The sequence below is a fragment of the Bactrocera dorsalis genome, unplaced genomic scaffold (assembly GCF_023373825.1).
Source record: "Bactrocera dorsalis isolate Fly_Bdor unplaced genomic scaffold, ASM2337382v1 BdCtg011, whole genome shotgun sequence".
NCBI classification, from domain to species: Eukaryota; Metazoa; Arthropoda; class Insecta; order Diptera; family Tephritidae; genus Bactrocera; species Bactrocera dorsalis.
This window is the reverse complement of record NW_026038062.1, coordinates 126,963-146,403: the sequence shown is the minus strand read 5'-3', so window position 1 is coordinate 146,403 and position 19,441 is coordinate 126,963. Positions and strand designations below refer to the sequence as shown.

The 19,441-nt window shown below is 36.0% G+C and overlaps 3 protein-coding genes across 13 annotated transcripts in view; 1 reads left to right on the top strand and 2 right to left on the bottom strand.

Annotated features, from left to right (window-relative positions):
* LOC105231571 (trithorax group protein osa) overlaps window positions 1-14,639 on the bottom strand; it is an 89,185-nt gene extending 74,546 nt beyond the window's left edge. For 7 of the 11 annotated variants that reach the window (XM_011212938.4, XM_011212939.4, XM_049461160.1 and 4 more), the window contains exons 1-2: window positions 13,076-14,639; window positions 9,826-10,825 (exon numbers count right to left, since the gene is read on the bottom strand). In XM_011212938.4, the coding sequence (XP_011211240.2) occupies window positions 9,826-10,722 (897 nt within the window). In that variant the 5' untranslated portion in view covers window positions 10,723-10,825; window positions 13,076-14,639. The other 4 variants (XM_049461164.1, XM_049461161.1, XM_049461163.1 and 1 more) reach the window with 4 other exon arrangements.
* A 326-nt stretch (window positions 14,640-14,965) lies between these two features.
* On the top strand, window positions 14,966-16,006 carry LOC105231573 (vacuolar protein sorting-associated protein 37B). Its single transcript, XM_011212947.4, has one exon. It carries the CDS (start codon window positions 15,134-15,136, stop codon window positions 15,773-15,775), a length of 642 nt encoding a protein of 213 aa, XP_011211249.1. The 5' UTR covers window positions 14,966-15,133; the 3' UTR covers window positions 15,776-16,006.
* A 58-nt stretch (window positions 16,007-16,064) lies between these two features.
* On the bottom strand, window positions 16,065-19,117 carry LOC105231574 (katanin p60 ATPase-containing subunit A-like 1). The gene is made up of 7 exons (XM_011212948.4): window positions 18,926-19,117; window positions 18,190-18,411; window positions 17,906-18,129; window positions 17,485-17,849; window positions 17,305-17,426; window positions 16,590-17,146; window positions 16,065-16,528 (listed from the first exon to the last, which is right to left on the bottom strand). Exons 1-7 carry the CDS (start codon window positions 18,935-18,937, stop codon window positions 16,330-16,332), a joined length of 1,701 nt encoding a protein of 566 aa, XP_011211250.2. The 5' UTR covers window positions 18,938-19,117; the 3' UTR covers window positions 16,065-16,329.
* Window positions 19,118-19,441: the final 324 nt, after the last annotated feature.

Genomic DNA, 19,441 nt, shown 5'->3' with positions numbered 1-19,441 from the left:
GATACAATATCTCCGAGAAAATTATTTAGATTGAACCACTGAAGCATATACATAGCTACCATGCAAACGGAACGATAGAAAAACATGGTCTTATAAGATTTTTTTTTATTTGTAAAGGGTATTATAGCTTCGGTGCGATTGCAGTTAACGTTTTTTCTGTTTTATTATTCATTCATGCGTAAGAAGGCAGAGGTAAATTTTAAGTTTCCTAGGAACGCTTTTCAATTTTGCGTTCAAGCATAAATTTATTTACCCTTTACCACCGAGTGCCCCAAAAAGCAATCAAGCACAAAGTATCGAGCGTGTATTCAGCGTGATAAGGTATAATTGACGAATACAACCTAATATTCAAACCGCTGCTAACCTAGCCGCCTATTGTCCCTGTTGTTGAAAAATAGTTCAACAACTTAAGTTTGTATAAAAAATAGTGTTGCAGGCTTTGCTTGATTCGTGTATGTTTAAAGGTACACTAACATACAATATTTTCAAAAGTTGTACAATTGGCCCTCTACATAACCAGAAGTTTTGCATTAAATCAAGCAATGTACCGCAAGTTACGAAATATATACATTTTTACATAGCAATCGTACACATAAAGGTTCCTTCCCCCACGACGATGCAGCTCAGCTGTTTTTTACGTAACAAGTAAAACAAGAACAGACTCTCCGAATGGCCTTGAACTTCATTTAATGGTTTCGCGCATAAACCAAAAAGTACGACGAACAAATAAATGCGAAGAAACCAGCAACAAGCAAAGAGGCAATGAACCAACCAACTTCTCGACCGACTGACAAAGCAGCAACATAAAAAAATGTAAATATGTGAACATAATAGCGCAAGTGAGTACATTTCAACAAACCCATACCTTTACTATGTAAAGATGTATGTTTACGGCAGTGACGTCGCTGACGTTGGGTATAGTGCTGAGTATATGGTTAAAGTATGAAAATGGCATTGATGTCGATGATGGTGTGGACACATTCGACGTCTGTGAAACGGTACTATTTGCGACACACACAACTCTACAGTCTTTAAAGTTTGTGAAAAATCCGCAGAAATATCTGTATATATTTGTATGACTGAGTGGAAATGGGCAGCCAGTGACGCGCAGGTGTCGTTTAAGAATGCGGTAACGTAGCACGCGCCAAAGAAGAATAACTTTAAATTTTAAATTTGGTGTTTGGGCTGGAAGGCACACGCCAACCAACAAGCGGGATAGTATGTATAAACAAGAGCAGATAACAAACGTATGACTTCGGTGGCATGCCACAGAATATGTATGCACATTCATATAAACATTATAAAGCACTTTGGTTTTCTTGACATACATACACATAAACATATGTATGTATATACTATATTTATATCTGTAGAATTCATTTGTCAGCACTGTGGAAATACAATACGGAAATCAACACTGGCCAGTTTGATATCCTTGTTAATTCTTCTTCACCATCGTAATATTCGCCTGGTTCTTTGTTCTTTTTATTCTCTTGTTGTTGTTACTGCACGGCATTGATCTTCGGTTGGACTTCAACCTGTCAGTCCACCTTGCAGTTTTTTATTTTATTTTTATAAACATTTCTTCACCGTGCACATTTTTATATGTTATTTTTATTTATTATATGAGGCTATACTTCCTTTTTGTGTACATTTTCTTCGCCTACCACTCATTCTTGTGCAAGTGGCGCCAGTTTGTCTACCCAGCGGCACAGCACAGCCCAAACCATGCGTCAAGAAAGCATCACCAGCACCGTCATCCGATAATAAAGGCAACAACAACAATAACAAAATAAAATGCAACAACAAAGGCGCGTGAGTACTCACATTACCGTTGTTTCATTCATTAATACGAATTTTTCTGTTCCGTAGTTTTTTCTTATGTGCGTTTTTCTGTTTTGGTCTGTTTTTATTTACATTTTCTCTTCGATTTGTTTTATTTATCATATATAATGCCGGCTTGCATGCATATACATATGTATGTATGTATGCGAACTTTCATATCTTCTACCAGACTACCATTCATTGCAAGACAACCCAGCCTGTGTGTGCGTTTGTATGTTTGTCTGTCAACGCCGGTTAATTCTCTGCTACGACCTGATTGCTTTTAGGCACATACATATGTACGTGCATACATTCGTATAGACGATTGTGTGTCGATATGTATGTGAGTAGGTACACATGTATGTATTTTAGTTATGCGCACATATTTGATTGTTTATACCTTTGACTGCTCAAAGTCCATTGGCTCAATCGTTTGCAAAAACAAAAACATTCTATGCAAACTTATATCTTAACGTTGTTGATTGCTTTTGTTATTGCTGTGGCTATTTGTGCCACCATCAATACGTCACATAGTCACACTTGTTTGAATGAAATTTAAATTCAGCACATTTAATGATTTCGGCACACACTTATGTACGTACTTATGTATGTACCTGCCTGCCATATGAATTGCTTTGTCTCAATAGATTGTCTTAATTTCTATTTTTTCTTGCTTAACCATTAGCGCGTACTCACGCAACGGTTGCTTTATTGTATATTTCAATTTTTATTTTTAGATTTCATTCAATTCTTTAACTGAATGGCGCATTATATAATTTTATTGCATCAATATTATGTTTGGGGTGAGATCCATATGTGAATTTTTTTATGTCGAATGTACATTTATTTTAAAATATTTCCAAAAAACAAATTGAAGTTGATTCGGCAAAATTTCGGAGATATGAGTATATTTGCAAGAATTTTTTAACTCCTCGGACCATTATTTTTAGAATTGGTGAGGAACATTTCTTCGAAAGGGCTGTACCGATCGACTTCAAATTTTCACACGACCTTTTTTAAATATACAACTGTGTTCGAAATAATCGCAGTGGTTTGTGAATAATAGCAGTGAGCTTGAAGAGCACTTGTATTGTTCAATCGAAAAATGGCGCAACATATTGTGGTCCGATGAAACAAAAATTGTTTTATTTGGTTCCCCCGAACGCCGACGGTATGTACGAAAGCCAGTAAACGCTTTATTTGATCATAAATATGTTTCACGGACGGTAAAACATGGAGGTGCCAAAATCAATGTATGGGGATGCTTCTCTTACTAAGGTACAGGCCCGTTATTTTGGATTAAAGAAAACATGGATGCCAAAGTACGTTGAAATAATGGAGTTGACTATGCTACCACACACTGAATGGAAAATGCCGTTGAAATGGGTCTATCAACAAGATAACGACCCCAAACATAACAGCAGGTTGGCAAAAAATTGATTTGCTCTAAATGGAGTTGAGGTTATGGGTTGGCCGGCTCAGTCACCGGACCTTAATCTAATTGAGAATCTTTGGGCAGAGGTCAAAGAAGCTGTAGGGAAAGAGAATCCGTCAAAAACGAAGCAATTATGGAGTGCTGTGAAGAAGGCGTCCAAGGCCATTCCTCTCGAGAAACGCAAGCGTTTGGTGGACTCCATATCTAGGAGATGCGCAGCTGTGTTATCCAACAATGTTCATTCGACGAAAGACTAATTGTTTAAACTTTATTTTATATTATTATAATGAATTAATTAATTTTTGATGTAAAATTCTCAATACTTCTATTATTAATCACAGCTGAAATTTTCATTTACAAACTTTTTTATTTATTTAAAGATGAACTTTATCTCATTCTTTAAAGAGATCATATTTCTTTTAAGCTTGAATATGAGCGAATTAAATACAGTAATTATGACCCATAATAAAAATCAATTACATGATTTTTTTTTGCTTCATTTGCATTCTTGATTATGCCACTGCTATTATTTCGAACACAGTTGTACATATGTACATATTCGTCAGATAATTATCGAAGGAATAAGATTTCTGAGAAAATTTTTTTAAAGTCACTCTGAAGTGACAAAAACGACTTTTTTGACAACCCGCCATTTTGTTAGAATCGAAAGTTTAACTAGCCTTTCGATCATTACCTGTATCTATTGTAATATTTTTTTTTGTTTTGGATTTGACCGGAAGATTTGCCCTACCGTCACAAACCATTTTTCGCAGATCCTCATGGCCTGTAAATTGGTTGCGAGATCAAGGAAAATCAAAATTTTTCAAAATTCTGCAAATGGATGCATCTAAATAAAATGCCTCTACAAAGAACCCATTTTTTTGCGTTGCAAGTGGATATAACTTTTTAAGACAAATACTCGTTATTGTTATTGCATACAAACATTCCTATTTAAATATGATATTTGTGCTTTTCTCTAAACTTCTAAAATGAAAGTATATCCCCATACGACTACCAATTATATGTATATGCTTATGTATAATATGTAAAAATGTACATATGTATGTAAATATTTAGAGATACGCATACTTTGTGTTCATTTCACTAAACAGCGGCAAGCACCCGTTTCTTATTGTTTGTTTTTCCTGTTTTTTTCTCCAATGCACAGCTGGTACTTCCTCTACTTTTCTCGTACTTCCTCTTCTGCAACTCAATTAGTTGTTTCCGCTACAACAGGCATAACGTGTTTACTTTTTAAATGGCGTGGTCTTCTTACACTTTCTTCCACGCATATTAGGACTGATTTATTTTCGTCTTAGAGTTTATACTCTCCTTGAAATTGCCTTGCGTGTTTAGCTGTCATTCGTGGATAAATATACTTAAATCTAACCAATAAAATAACCAATATCGTACCATTATAGCACATATCTGCAATATAAATTGACAAACGAAAATCAAATTTGGAAATTTTTTAACTTGACAAAATATCTTGACGAAATTGACAATGACTATTGTACAAGGTAAGGCAAAACCTCCGAGCTTTGAATCGGCCTACATAGAATATATGTAGCTACCAAACAACTGACCGGTCAAAGTCAAGATAAATAGCTTTGGATACGAAATGCACCTGTGCATCGATTTGGAAAGAAAAACATTTAAAACAGTGGCTTACAGCTATTATTGAATGATATTGAGCTAACCGTGTCCACTTCAACCTCAGACAAAATATCGTGCAAGTGCAAGTCGTTGTCGTAGATATGTGTGCATATTAATTTTTGTGTCTATCGACCGCAAAATAAAATGAGGGCAATGTGGCGCTTGCCGCTGTGGTAATGTTATTTGTTAATTTTTTTATAAGATTTCACTTTTTGTTGTGGGCCTTTTGTTTTTGTTATATTTTTGCATCATTCGTGCACAGCCGGTGCTCGAGCTCGTAATAGTATTACAATGCTGCAGCACACAATTGTTCTGTTTGAAACGAGGCAAAAACGGTCGTGTAACGATAACACCAACAACAACAATAATAAATGTGAAAACAAAAATAGCAAATGAAATGTTTTATTCTACGATTTTACAAGTTTTGTGCAATGCAGCAGCGATGCCGCAGTATTAAAGCCTTTTGTATGCGCTTGTGTGTTGCTATATATAGAAGGTACAACGGTAGAGACCAGAGTGAGGGAGAAGCGAGAGAAGCGTTTTTAATGATGCGCCTTGTTGCATTGCATTGGTGGTGACTGCAGTGACTTCTTGGCGATGCGCTCCTCACTACGTTTTCTATGTTTACCACTTCCTTCCTTTTGCATTATTTTATTGCTTGTTTGTGCATTTTTTTAGTTTCTCAGTTATTTCGAGATATTCTTTATTTTCTGGGTCATAACAGTTTAAATATACACACGTTTGTTTGAGTCTCGCCTTTGTTGATTGTTATTGTAAAAAACAAAAATAACATTGCAACAGCTGTGTAAGCAATCTGCGATTGTAGTAAGAAGGAAGAATACTGTAGTTACAATTATAACAAGTAATTTTAATATCTCCTGGACCTGTACATACAGAACATGCAAAAATAAAATTTTATTTGCTGCGTTTCTACAAGTCTGAAATTTTGTATTTTTTCCTTTCTCCCCAAGAAGCTACTCATTAGTCGGAGCCGCCCACATCGGAACACTATTCCATACAGCTGAGCATCAAAGATCATAAAACGAGAAAACTGTCAATCATTAAGGGCATTAATCTAAAACACACACACATGTAAACATATTTTTGTAACGGGTGATTTTTTTGAGGTTAGGATTTTCATGCATTAGTATTTGACATTTGACAGATCACGTGGGATTTCAGACATGGTGTTAAAGAGAAAGATGCTCAGTATGCTTTGACATTTCATCATGAATAGACTTACTAACGAGCAACGCTTGCAAATCATTGAATTTTATTACCAAAATCAGTGTTCGGTTCGAAATGTGTTTCGCGCTTTAATTTTGTTCAGCGATGAGGCTCATTTCTGGTTGAATGGCTACGTAAATAAGCAAAATTGCCGCATTTGGGGTGAAGAGCAACCAGAAGCCGTTCAAGAACTGCCCATGCATCCCGAAAAATGCACTGTTTGGTGTGGTTTGTACGCTGGTGGAATCATTGGACCGTATTTTTTCAAAGATGCTGTTGGACGCAACGTTACGGTGAATGGCGATCGCTATCGTTCGATGCTAACAAACTTTTTGTTGCCAAAAATGGAAGAACTGAACTTGGTTGACATGTGGTTTCAACAAGATGGCGCTACATGCCACACAGCTCGCGATTCTATGGCCATTATGAGGGAAAACTTCGGACAACAATTCATCTCAAGAAATGGACCCGTAAGTTGGCCACCAAGATCATGCGATTTAACGCCTTTAGACTATTTTTTGTGGGGCTACGTCAAGTCTAAAGTCTACAGAAATAAGCCAGCAACTATTCCAGCTTTGGAAGACAACATTTCCGAAGAAATTCGGGCTATTCCGGCCGAAATGCTCGAAAAAGTTGCCCAAAATTGGACTTTCCGAATGGACCACCTAAGACGCAGCCGCGGTCAACATTTAAATGAAATTATCTTCAAAAAGTAAATGTCATGAACCAATCTAACGTTTCAAATAAAGAACCGATGAGATTTTGCAAATTTTATGCGTTTTTTTTTTTTAAAAAAGTTATCAAGCTCTTAAAAAATCACCCTTTACATATAAATATAGAAGTACACATTTGTCAATTGAATTGCTGAAAATTGATACTTAATAACAAAAGACCCCTCAGCCCTAAACTCTTCAATTACAAACATTATGCTCATAAAATAAAATAACCTACATTTGTATATGAAAATATATGTACAACTGCACACACTCATATTGTGTTTGTATTTTTTGTGAGCGCAAAGAAAAAATATTAAAAAGTAAACAAACGTCTGGTAGGCACGTCAAATCAACCGTGATGAGTTACCGCAACAATAACATTGTACAAAAATTTAACTACAACTATTATATGTATGTAACTACAACTAATATATCTATGCGATAATAAAGTCTACAATATGGTATACACTTTTATGTTTTGACTACATTTTGCACATTTTAGTGTTATTTTGCCACCACTTTTTAAGTAAAAACAGAAACGTGATTGGCACGTGCGTTTAAATACATAAAGTCATTTTACTTTTTTTATCAAGAAGACTAACAGGTATATTGTATATGTACCAAGCTATAACTCCAACTAGAGTCACATCCATTTGAGCACTATACTGAAAACTCTTAGCAAAATACGAACCACAAGCTAAAAAGTTGTTCAAAATTCTTAACAGAAGTTGTGTTACTACGAGTGGTGCATAAGCAGAGGTAAAGCCAATAATCTACATGTAACGTTATCGGTCGGAACAATAACAACAACAAATATACAAAACGAAACCTTTAGTCATATAAGTTTTGAGACTTCAAAATCTCGCAAATGCACATAAGTTTAATTCGTAAAAGTGTGAAATTATTTAGTTATTTTATTTTTTGCAAGGATAGTTAAAATTAATTGTCTTAAAACAAACAAAAATCCCTATCAACTGTAGCTAAATCACATTTCTTATGTTCCCACAATTCAGCATTCACTTATTTCAAATCAAGCGGTGCTATAGCTATCATTGTAAACAATTAAAGAAGTATAAAGCTAACAGCTGCAGAGCAAAGAAAGTTCCTCTAAAACGTCCACGCACATAAAGAGATATTGCGGAGACGAACAATAACAAAAACCACAGCCGGCATATATAGTACATACATATGTACAATATGAAGCAACCAAATCGGTTTAACTTTATAGATAGCAGTGCGCTTGGAGGCAAAACAATATCAGGCACCCAAACAAAAAAAAGTGGAGCAAAAATACTTCATCGTATATATAAATAACGTTTGTATGAATACATGTGTATGTACGTGCATAAGTATGCCAGCCAGTCTCCATAAGCGCAGTCACTCCACCTCCGCCTCCTGTCAATGGTGGTACACTTTTACCATCTTTGTATCCCTTTAAATCGTGGCTGAAATTGAACTGATGCCGGTTGAAATGTTGTCTGGCTTTAAATGGCTTGGCCTGGTTACTCCACTAGCACACTCTCAACTTAACTTGAACCTTAAAGATTTTATATCACATTTTGTTGTGTGCCTTTTTGATGCTAATGAAGGCTGTGTTATTGTTGTTGGTTGGGTAAAAGATGCCGCCGCGCCGGTTGATGTTTTCCGTTTTTTTATTATTTCATTCATGAAAACGACAAACGTTTATTGACACACTTTTGTACACATGTACCTTTATATACATATTTACGGTGGCAAATGCTGTGCATACACGAGGACTATGCAAAAACAAAAACACAAAATATTTAGCGCTCTATATTTGCTCGTGTGTATGTTGGCAAGATTGTCTTATATCATATGGTCTGTATGTCAATTTGTATGGTATAAAGCAGCATGTAAGGTGACGTTGACCGCTGAACAGCCCAACTAGGCACGCGTTTGTCCATATGTACGCCTGTTTGTAAGTACATGTCTATGGGTAATTGTATTCGAACGACTATATCCGTCCTTACTAGTACCCACGTAGAACACATTTTCATACTATTATGTAAGTATGTTTGTATTTATTTATTTATATCTGCATTTACATACATATGAATCTATGTGTGTATAAATGTAGTTGCATATTTATACACTCTGTGGATTGTTTGTTTTCCTTTTGATTTCTGTTCGTATTATAAATACTCTTTTATATTTTTTGTTGTGATTATTTTGTTTACCAGTTGTTGTTGGTCGTGCCATGTTGCCCTTGCTGATGATTTAAGGCGGCAAATTTTACTCAACTCGAACGACAGTATGAATGAATAAAACGCGAGGGTACGACTAGACGTATTTTTACATATTTGAATACATACTTGCATACACTGTATTTTTTATGTATGTACGAGTTTATATGCACATAACTATAAATAGCGTTGGCATGAGTAAGCGTTTGGGATACCCCAACTAGAAAAGCATCAAGCTAGCCGTTTATTGTTTGTAGACATACTAACATTTTTTCTAAATTACGCCGGTTCTTTCAGTCAGGTGAAGTGTTATTCTGGTACTTAAAGGTTTTACTAATATTTTCTACGATAAATCATTGAATCATTGTGTACCTTTCCACATAAATTAAAACTTCAAAAACATTTTCTACCCAATCAATCATGTAGAATTAAAACTACAATAGTTGTTATGTTTTCATAAGACATTACGGTGATTGTAGTGAATTATCGAAGGAGATAAATCTGTAAAACATTGTTGCAAAGTACCGGAACCCTTTGAGAACTTCGGTCCCATGAAGAATTGGTTTTGAACTTGCCCCTTCCTTCTTCACTGGTGGCATAGTATTATAGGTTAAACCTACGATCTAGCCATTAAAGCGCAATGAAAGGCTATAACTGCAAAAATAGGGCACGATGCATATTCGACTACCAAAGGGCTTTCATTTAAACAATTATGTAAATGTAACTAAGCTTTATATTTTATATAATTTTACTCTGCACTTACCGGTGGTGGCGTTCGATAGGCCTGCGACGGTCCTAATTGTGGGCTATATGGACGTGGTGGAGGCGCCCATCCTTGTTGCGCTCCATATGGTTGATGTGGTGGAGGTGGCGGTCCATGTGGTCCGCCTTGTTGTTGCTGTTGCGCCACTTGTTGCTGCTGTTGCTGTGGATCATAACTATTTGCATAACGATGTTGTGGCGGCGGCGGATGCGACGATTGTAATAAAGAATTTAATGTGGGGGTAGGACCTTGCGGCGGCTGCCCGGGAATATATCGTTGCTGTGGTGGTCGACTTGGAGAGGCTATACCACCACCCGGTCCAGACGGCGGTCCTGGTTGTTGTGGTTTGCCTCCAGGAGGCGGCTGTTGCATAGGCGAATGCCCATAGCGGTATGGATCAATATTTGGATCTGGATGATGATAACGTCCGTAAACGGGATGGTGTCCACCAGTAGGTGGTGGTGGTGGTCCACCCAAAGGACCTTGCCCGTATTCATCTTTTTGTGGATGCTCACCAGGGTTTTGGGGGACTCCAGGGCCTCCGGGGCCACTCTGCTGGTGAGACAAGTGCTGTTGTGGATGCTGCTGTTGGTGCATATGATAATGTGATATTGCAGCGACTGGATCACTACCAGGTGGTCCATATGAATGCGGAATTGAATGTTGTTGTGGATCACTGCCGTTATTAGGTGCCGGTGGACCTCCACTGGGTGGACCACCGCCTATGGCTGAATTAAGTGGAGCTGGACCACCTGGGACACCAGCACCTGGCCCACCATTACCGCTATTACCAGTACTGCCAGATCCAACTGGACCACTGGGTCCGCTTGGTGGGCCTACCCCTCCTCCGCCAGCTGCACCACCCTGCCCAGAGGGTGATTTTATTTTCTCATTCATTACTTATTTGACTCAATCCCAGGTGTATATAATTTTTGCAGTTGCTGTTGTAAGAGGCTTCTAGTTTCCGTCAACGGCCGCTGCAACTGCACTGCTGAGTTATCTGTGATAAAAATTAAAGTTTAAGGGAATGTAAAATATGGGAATAAATTTGAAATGAAGAAATTTAGTTTATAATAGACATATTTGTTTACAAAACAGTCCTGAAATTATTGTGCTATTGATTACCACAGATCATATTTCTTTTATATCAGAATAATGACAAAGGAGAATACGTGATGATATAAGCGCGCATGGAACAACCGACATTAATTATGAACTTTGAGACTATTGCTCAAACACAAAATAAAATATTGCAAATGTTTTACATAAAGAAATAGCAATTTATACAAAGTATGAAAAAATGTTTAATTTCAAAAGTTGGAATTGTTACAATTGTGTGCTGCGTATGTCCGTTCGTACCACCGAATCTCATAAATTTGAAATAGTATTTTCAAATGAAAAAGTTTATGTCAATTATATATGTACATGATCAAGTATCTGGATCTTAAAACGTAAAAATTTGTTCTGACCAAATTTAGTATTTTTTTTGCAAATCGAATCAAAAACACATCAACATAACCGGACATTAAATAGTGAGAAGTTAGTACATATTTATGACAGTAGTTTGAACGTTCAAAATAAAAGATATATATAGTATATCAATTTACCTAAACATAAATATTATGTATATATTTTATATAATTACTGTGCGAGTTAAATAATATTAATAAGCTTTGCTTGTTCTTGAATTTTACTCACAAAAAAGTAAACTGGTAACCTAATATTTAATGATAACTATAAAATATTTCTCTGGAAATCATTTTTCAATAAAATAGCTTCTATTGCTGCTCAATTTGATTGGTTTGATGTTCGTCGAGGCATGTGTATACTTCAATGCACCGAGTAGTATGTTTTAATTCCGAAATTTGGTTTAATTGCCAACACCCCAAGTGCAAATGTGAATATGTATTATTTTTTCAATCGTGCTTTTTATACAGTTTTTCAAATGTATTTACATGATGTGGCCGGTAGAAGGAGTAAATCGTTGTTATAGTGCAAAAAAAAAGTCAATAAAATAAGAGAGAAACATCGGAATCAGTAGCGATTGACGAGGGCTGTGAACGATATAAGCGACACGACACGGCGGCGATATAACAACGTCAAACATTCAACATTTATCCAACAACAACAATAAAATAGTAGTAGAAATAGACAGGAATACGATATAAAGAGAACGAATGTGAATCGACACAATATGGCAGGCTATAGCTAAACGCAGCACACCACCCTACCGCGAGAATGCTCTTCCACTATTCTCCTCTAGACCGCTCAGCAACCCGTGACAACTTCTTTTAACCTACTACTTCTTCCCACTTTCGTAGTTGCGACAACCAGGCAACCTGGTAGAAGACAACGGCTGTGGTAAACACGCTCTCATTCAATGGCTGCGTTCGTAACGTTGTGTTGTTGTTGTGCTGTGTTATCGTGCCTTCATTATAGTTATCTCTTTCTATCTCATTCACTATACGTATGCATTAAAACATATCGTTTTGCTTGTCACACTCACTACTGCACAGCAGATACTTCTGTGAGATTTTGTGCAACGCGAAAATATGATTTTAATGATTTTTTGGTAACTCGTATTTTTAATTTAATTTTAAACATCACAGAGTACATTTTTTTATATTTCACTTTCACATAAAGCAAGCTTATATATTTAATTAAATATATGTTGAATTTTATAAATTAATTCCCACAATTTCCATAGTAAAATCACTAATTTTCCATGCATTCGCACTAAGCAATCGAGACAACGAGTCGAAAGTACGTACGTATATTCGTATGGTTCCCGGACTTTTTACTTTGGATAGCTTAAAACAACATATTTTCAGCAGCAGTCGGTTCGTTTCATGCGTCGTAATATCGTAGTACTTAACAACTCGTTGCTGCCGCGCGCACTCAGCGTTGCATTTTAATAGTAATACATGTGGAATCATACTAACGAGGCATTTTATTTTTAAAAAGTAAAAGAAAAAATAAAAAAACTAAATGTAATGCTTATTAATTTCAAATGAATTATTAATTATTATCGATGTGTTAATATCTTCTTATTAATTATTAACTTTAGTTCTTAAATGATTTTAGTTACATTTTTTTTTTCTATAGGGCCTTGTGCAAATTATTGAAATTATTCTATATAAATGTTATTGCACCTGAAAACTAATTTGGCATCGTATAGCCTTTGCTTTGATTTCTTAATCAGCAAATCGAAATAATTATTTCAAGACGTGATTTGGATTTCGATACTTACGCATTTATATCATCACTGCAACGTCGCGCATAAAATTATATATGTCCAAATCTTGAAATAGAAAACACTGTAAAATTAATATTCCTTCAATCAGGCAATATTTCCGAAAGTGTAGAGTTCACAGTGCAATGCTGTTCTACGATGTTTGTGCTAAAAAGATGTGTAACAAAAACTGTCCGAATAATCACCAACAATCTGTATACGGCTTTTCCCTTCCACTTTGTCACTTCTTCGTTTAGTTGTATTCACGATACACTCATGATTTTTCACCAGCGATTTTCACCAATTCACTACAAAAACATTTCGAATAAGACAACAGCTCTGTTTTTACATTGCTTTGTCTTGCTTTACTTTTCACAATCTGCTTCTTCCTAATATTCGTCGTTTTTAACTTTAATATCTGCTGTTTCTGTTCTTTGCGTACTTTGTTTTGTTTTTCGTTGTTCCCTACTCACTTTCTATGTATCCCACTCGCATGCGGCTTTTTTTTACCATTGCTCGCCAATAGGTGTGAGGGAGACATAAATAAGTACACAGTGATGATTGCAATAACAATTACCATGCAGCTACGATGACCACCTTCGACGATTGCTTCACTTCTGCCAAGCGATGGTACTGCGCGAACGTTGTATTAAAAAGAAAACACAACGAGTTTCTTTTCTTTTGCTTATTCTGTCTATGCCTTGTATTTATTTCGTCTGTTTCTTTTTCACTTTTCAATTCGTCGATGACTTTTATTAGTGCGTAATGTCGGCACCAACTACTTTTATTCTCTACTTAATTTTGCAATTAATGTGGAAACGAGGGTAGTGTAAACCCCTCTTCCAAGTTCTATGCTCCAAGCTATATCAAAATTATGACGAGGACTCCACCCGGAGGCTGTTCGGGAATTAATGTTTGCGCAGACGATTCATTCAAATAATCCAGCAAATGTATGATGTATTTAATGGCAGGCAAACCTTGTATCTAGCCACACCTGCCTAACTATGCTCTTTTAAACTATTGGAATATGAATTGTTTAAAAACTATTGCAAAACTTTTCATATCCATTAGTCGTAATCACTTTCACATAAACAGTTTCAGTTTTTCAAAACCAACTCAAATACACTGCTATTTTTGGCTCACTTACAACAATCCCAGTCCATTAATAGGTGTCTAGATTTTCCATAATCACTACGCTATTAAAGTCTTTAAATTTTTTCACAGTTTTTCACGGGGAAAGTTGGAAATTTTCAATTTTCTTTTTTCCTTTATATGAGTGGAATACACGAGACCGAAGAAACGCTTGGCTTTCGGGACACGAACAAATTTTTATGTAGTCGTCTGAAAATTTTTCACTTGCGATGCGGTCCTTTACTTTAAACACACTTTTTACTCAAACTATTAACATTTCGAAACAATTTTTTCACTCTTTTTGTTTCTACACCTTTCAATAACATTTTTAACACTTTTTCGCCCTTTAAACTAGTGTATTTTATTAAAATATTTATTCAAATGCATTACGCCGAAATACACGAATATATCAAAATGGCGCACGCTAATGGAAGTGTTTGCAAAGCATTGCCAACGTGAATTACCAACATGTAACCGAATGTGGAAGCCATTTATTTCGTTCTACAATCCTAATTCATCGGCTTGCCAACCTTACAATTGAATTTCCATATTGCCCCAAAGATTAGTATTTTTTAACTGTTATTATATTTTAACTATTATTATTTAGAACATTAAACTATTGTAATCATCCTAATCTTTCTGTAATAGTTATAGTATTTTCGAAAATATATTATAGTTTCAGGAGGTTTCAATATTTAAGCAATGTTAATATCAAATATTGTTTATTTAAATCGCTAAATAAGGCTGGCAGTTCTGAGTTGAAATTTCCTTTGCACTTTTTGACAAGTGTGATGTTTGAGCAGAGAACGTTTGAGTTTACTAGCCCCGTCATAAGTCGCAATAAGAAAAATAGCTTTACAGTAAATAATAACACCGAAAAGAACGAACATAATTTAAATTAGTGAAGCATTTTAAAGTAACTTCTAGCAGATAACAAAACATAAAATGTACCAAGAGTATTTAAATCAGCTGCAATCATCAATAGCTCCTCTCTCATCAGACGAACTCAAGGATTTACTCAACGATGACGAAAAGCTAGATGAGAAAGTGAGTGTAGTACTGGAAAACCTCAAAACACAAAAGGACGACTTACTCATCGAAAATCGGTCCAAGGCCGAGAGCAATATTGAAAAAGAACCTAAAATCATCGAATTGCGTGGAAAAGTGAATGAATTGATGGAGGAAGCGAAGAAGTCTTGTCAAGCTGTACAGGAGAAATTAGGCGAAGTGAAAGAAAAATCGGGGAGCGTTAGTCAAGAAACTGCTTTAGCTTTGATACAAACGGCTGCTGCTGAAAGCGAAGAAGCAACAGACGCTTTAATTAAACAATTCACAGACAATGAAATCGGCGTGGAGGCATTCCTAGACGATTTTCTTGTTACGCGCAAAACAATGCACTTACGCAAACTCAAAGCTGAGAAAATGCAAGAGTTAATGCGTAGGCAAACGCAAGCGCCACAACGTGGAAATCCTTTGTTACCAAATAGTGGATTTTATCCGACACCAGGTGTACCTGGTATTGGTGGTGGTGGTGTTCCGTACCCACTAGGGCCCATGATGCCGATGCCGCCACCACGCCCTTACTAGTAATGTAAGTCCAGCTGCCGAGCACTACATTTCAAAAAATTGCGAATTCGCCATACATTAAAAGGGTGTAATTAAGTAGAAGCTCCTTTTAAACATAAATATCTCATTTTTAAATATATAGTATTGTTAAAATGTTACGTAGTGATATATGGCTACGAGTCGCAGAAAATAAATAATAATAATACATTTTAGGCAATCCTAAATAAAATTATTTACACTTAAAGAAAACTACGCGAGATTGTTTTTGTATTATTAAATTCAAATAGAAGTCAAAAATGACTTTAACGGCTTCAGTTAATTGTAAATTGAAGGTTTTATTTCTTAATGAAGTTTTTGTTAGTCTTATTAATATTTTATAAAATTGATCTCTTTTTGATGCTTAATTTCGAATTTATATTATATAACTCTTTCAACACTTCTCTAGCTATGCTATTCAAAATCAAGTTCATTACAGCCATGTTTGGCTAAACGTACGCCTTTTCAGTATTTAAATTATATAGTTATTTGTAATTAAAATGCTACTAATTGCAGCAAATGCGGTAATACTTCCGTCATCATGACGAACCAAACTCATTCATCCACTTTTCGTATTTTTCCAAATCCGCTTTTGAAACACTCTTATTGCAGCGACTAATGGCTTCTGTGAAATCTTGATTCGATACAGGAAGATCTACTTCCTCTGTGGCCAATTGTCGTATTTGTTCCGGCGTGAGACCAGCTATCTTTCGGCGCATTGACATCATACTAGCATCCCTAAGAGAAAAAAAGAAATGTAAACAATAACTTATATATAATTTGGTTTCATGTAGTCCACCTGCAGACGTTGGTAATGTCAGCACCTGAATAACCCTCTAATTTCTTGGCGATTTCGGACAAGTTTACGCTTTCGTCCACTTTAACTTCACGCAGATTAATCTTTAGCAATGCTTCACGCCCTTCATCACTTGGCAAGGGTATATAAATACGTTTTTCTAATCGACGACGTAACGCTTCATCTATGTCCCAAGGAAAATTTGTAGCAGCCAATACCATGACGACCTTCGTAGCCTCTTCGCTACCCACACCATCCATTTGCACCAGCAGCTCTGATTTCACACGGCGTGAGGCTTCATGTTCCGATTCAGAACCACGCCGTGAACAAAGTGAATCAATTTCATCGATGAATATTGTACTTGGCGCATAGAATCGTGCCATTTCGAACAATAAACGTACCATTTTTTCCGATTCTCCACGATATTTTGATGTAAGTGTTGAAGATGATACATTAAAAAATGTTGTGCCGCATTCTGTTGCCACTGCTTTAGCTAACATTGTTTTACCCGTCCCCGGAGGACCAACCATGAGTACGCCTTTCCACGGACGTCGGATGCCCTACATAAATTTAATAATAATTAAAAAAATTGTGGAAATTGAATTTCAGATCATGACGAACTTCGATCTTTACAACAAAGCAAGAAAGTTTTGTTTCTATGGGAATTGAAAGCAACCCTTTCTAAGATTATTACTTTGTATTATAAAGCTTTTTTTACCTTGAAGTAGTCAGGCATAAGCATCGGCAGCACGACCGCTTCCTCTAGTAAACGTTTAGCATCGTGCAGGTCAGCTATATCATTCCAACGCACCTTAGGGTTGCGTTGCAGTATATCACGTTCTTAAAAAAAAATAGTTTGTCTATTTAATTTTAAGGAAAAACAAAATTTCATACTTACCAAGTATATCTACCAGTTCGGCTTCCATGTGTGTACTGGGTTGAAATTTTTTTTCCTCCTTCTCTTCATTTTCTGCCGCGTCTTCATCACGATTTTCATCGTCTTTGTTGCCGACATTATCGGCACCAATTGCCACATTACTACTAACTCCATTGCTTGAATGTGTTGTTTTTCGGCTCGTTGATGTTGATGACGTCGATCTTCCATTCTGTTGCGCGCGTACATTGTTTCCACCGCTCCCAGCTATGGTACGCCTAGTAGTGGCACCTCCTGTGGCATTACGCTGTGGTATTATACTTTTGCCGGCACTGGCAGTAGCTTTTTTGTTCGGTATACCACTTCGGCTTCTATTTGGCACTGCGGGTCTATAATGTATATATGTTATTATAAATGTGTGGCAAAATAATCTATAAATATATACTTTTCCGAACGTGGTGGTCCCCAAACATCTGGATCTTTAGGAGGCGGAGTCCAAATATCGGGATCGGGTCGAAACCAAGCTGATGGATCTTTTGTTTCATCTTCACTGACTTGTGTTTTCAATTTATGTGCGAAAGGTGTGTTCTGCAAATCTAGTGTCATTTCTGATAGAGTTCGCTGTATGGCTTTAATTTGCGAGTATTCTTTTTCAATCTGCTGAGCAATCTGTGAAGCAATAAAACTATTAAAATATTGATTCATTTCGAATCACATTTAATAACTTACCAATTTCCATTTGCTTTTACGCAGTGAATCATTCGTAGATTTAACCATGCGATCCAACATGCCACCTAGTCCCTCATAATATATGCAAGCAGAGTCATAGTTGCCGGTATAGGCCATGTCACGCGCCAGCTTTGCGTTTTCACATATTTCCACTATTGAAGTTTTGGCCATCACGGTCATTCCTACACAAGATTTCGTCTTTTGCTTCCTACCTCGTAATAGCTAATGTGGTATAAAGCACACACGCATGCAAAAAAAATTAATTTAAAAGGCCGTGTTGAATAAAGCGGTGGTGACAGCAGAGCGGCGTCATGGACGGAGTCAATATGACATTATAGTCAATGAGCCATCAACGTTGTATTGCGAAGTAAATAGAAGTATAAAAACTTAGTTAGCAAAAATGGAAAGTGAGACTCGAGAGTGTCAGCTCTATAAGAGGTCGCTCAAGTTGATAAATTATAGACAAAGCAATAAACATTATACACAATTAAAAAGAAAAGTTATATTGTTCAAATTTAATTGATTATTTATAAATGGAATTACTTTGAATCATTGCAAATGATTTATGTCCCCACCCTTTACTTATCTACCTTTATTCTATATATTATGCCTAAAAATAATCACCAATTTATTTTACTTTTTGCTTTAATGACTGCTGCCACTATTCACTTTCGTCTTTGGCTTTTCTTAAACTATCTTTATACGGAAGTTGCGGAAGTATTCCTATTCTACTTACGGTTATGGACATTAGATCGCGCCTTTTTCATACACTTGCAACCTTGAAACGTTTATTACTATTCTAAGTTTACGAATTAAGACTTATTTTTAATTTAAACCGTATATTTTATTTTATTTTTGCCGTTAAATAAACGGGTGTAATATTTCTTCACTACTTGTCTTCTCGTTTCTCTTTTCTTATTCTTTGTCTTAGCTTCTGAGGAAATGTCAACTGCTATTACTGACAGTGTTGCCTTTCCCTTTTATAATCGATCATTGGAATATTCTATTTTTCTTTTACCAACGTACACCATGTCATAAGTCGTTTATGCCTTTTATGCAAAAAATAAATAAATAAGTCTTTTAATTTATTTTACATTATCAATTATTATTACAAATAATATATCAGAGTGTTTATGCTTTTGCTGCTATTCATATTATTGTTGTCGGCGCCAAAATTAGATATGGCTGCTCCCATGAAGTCGTGCTGTTTTTTCAAATAACTGTGCCCCTAAGAAAGTGTGTATTTTAATAT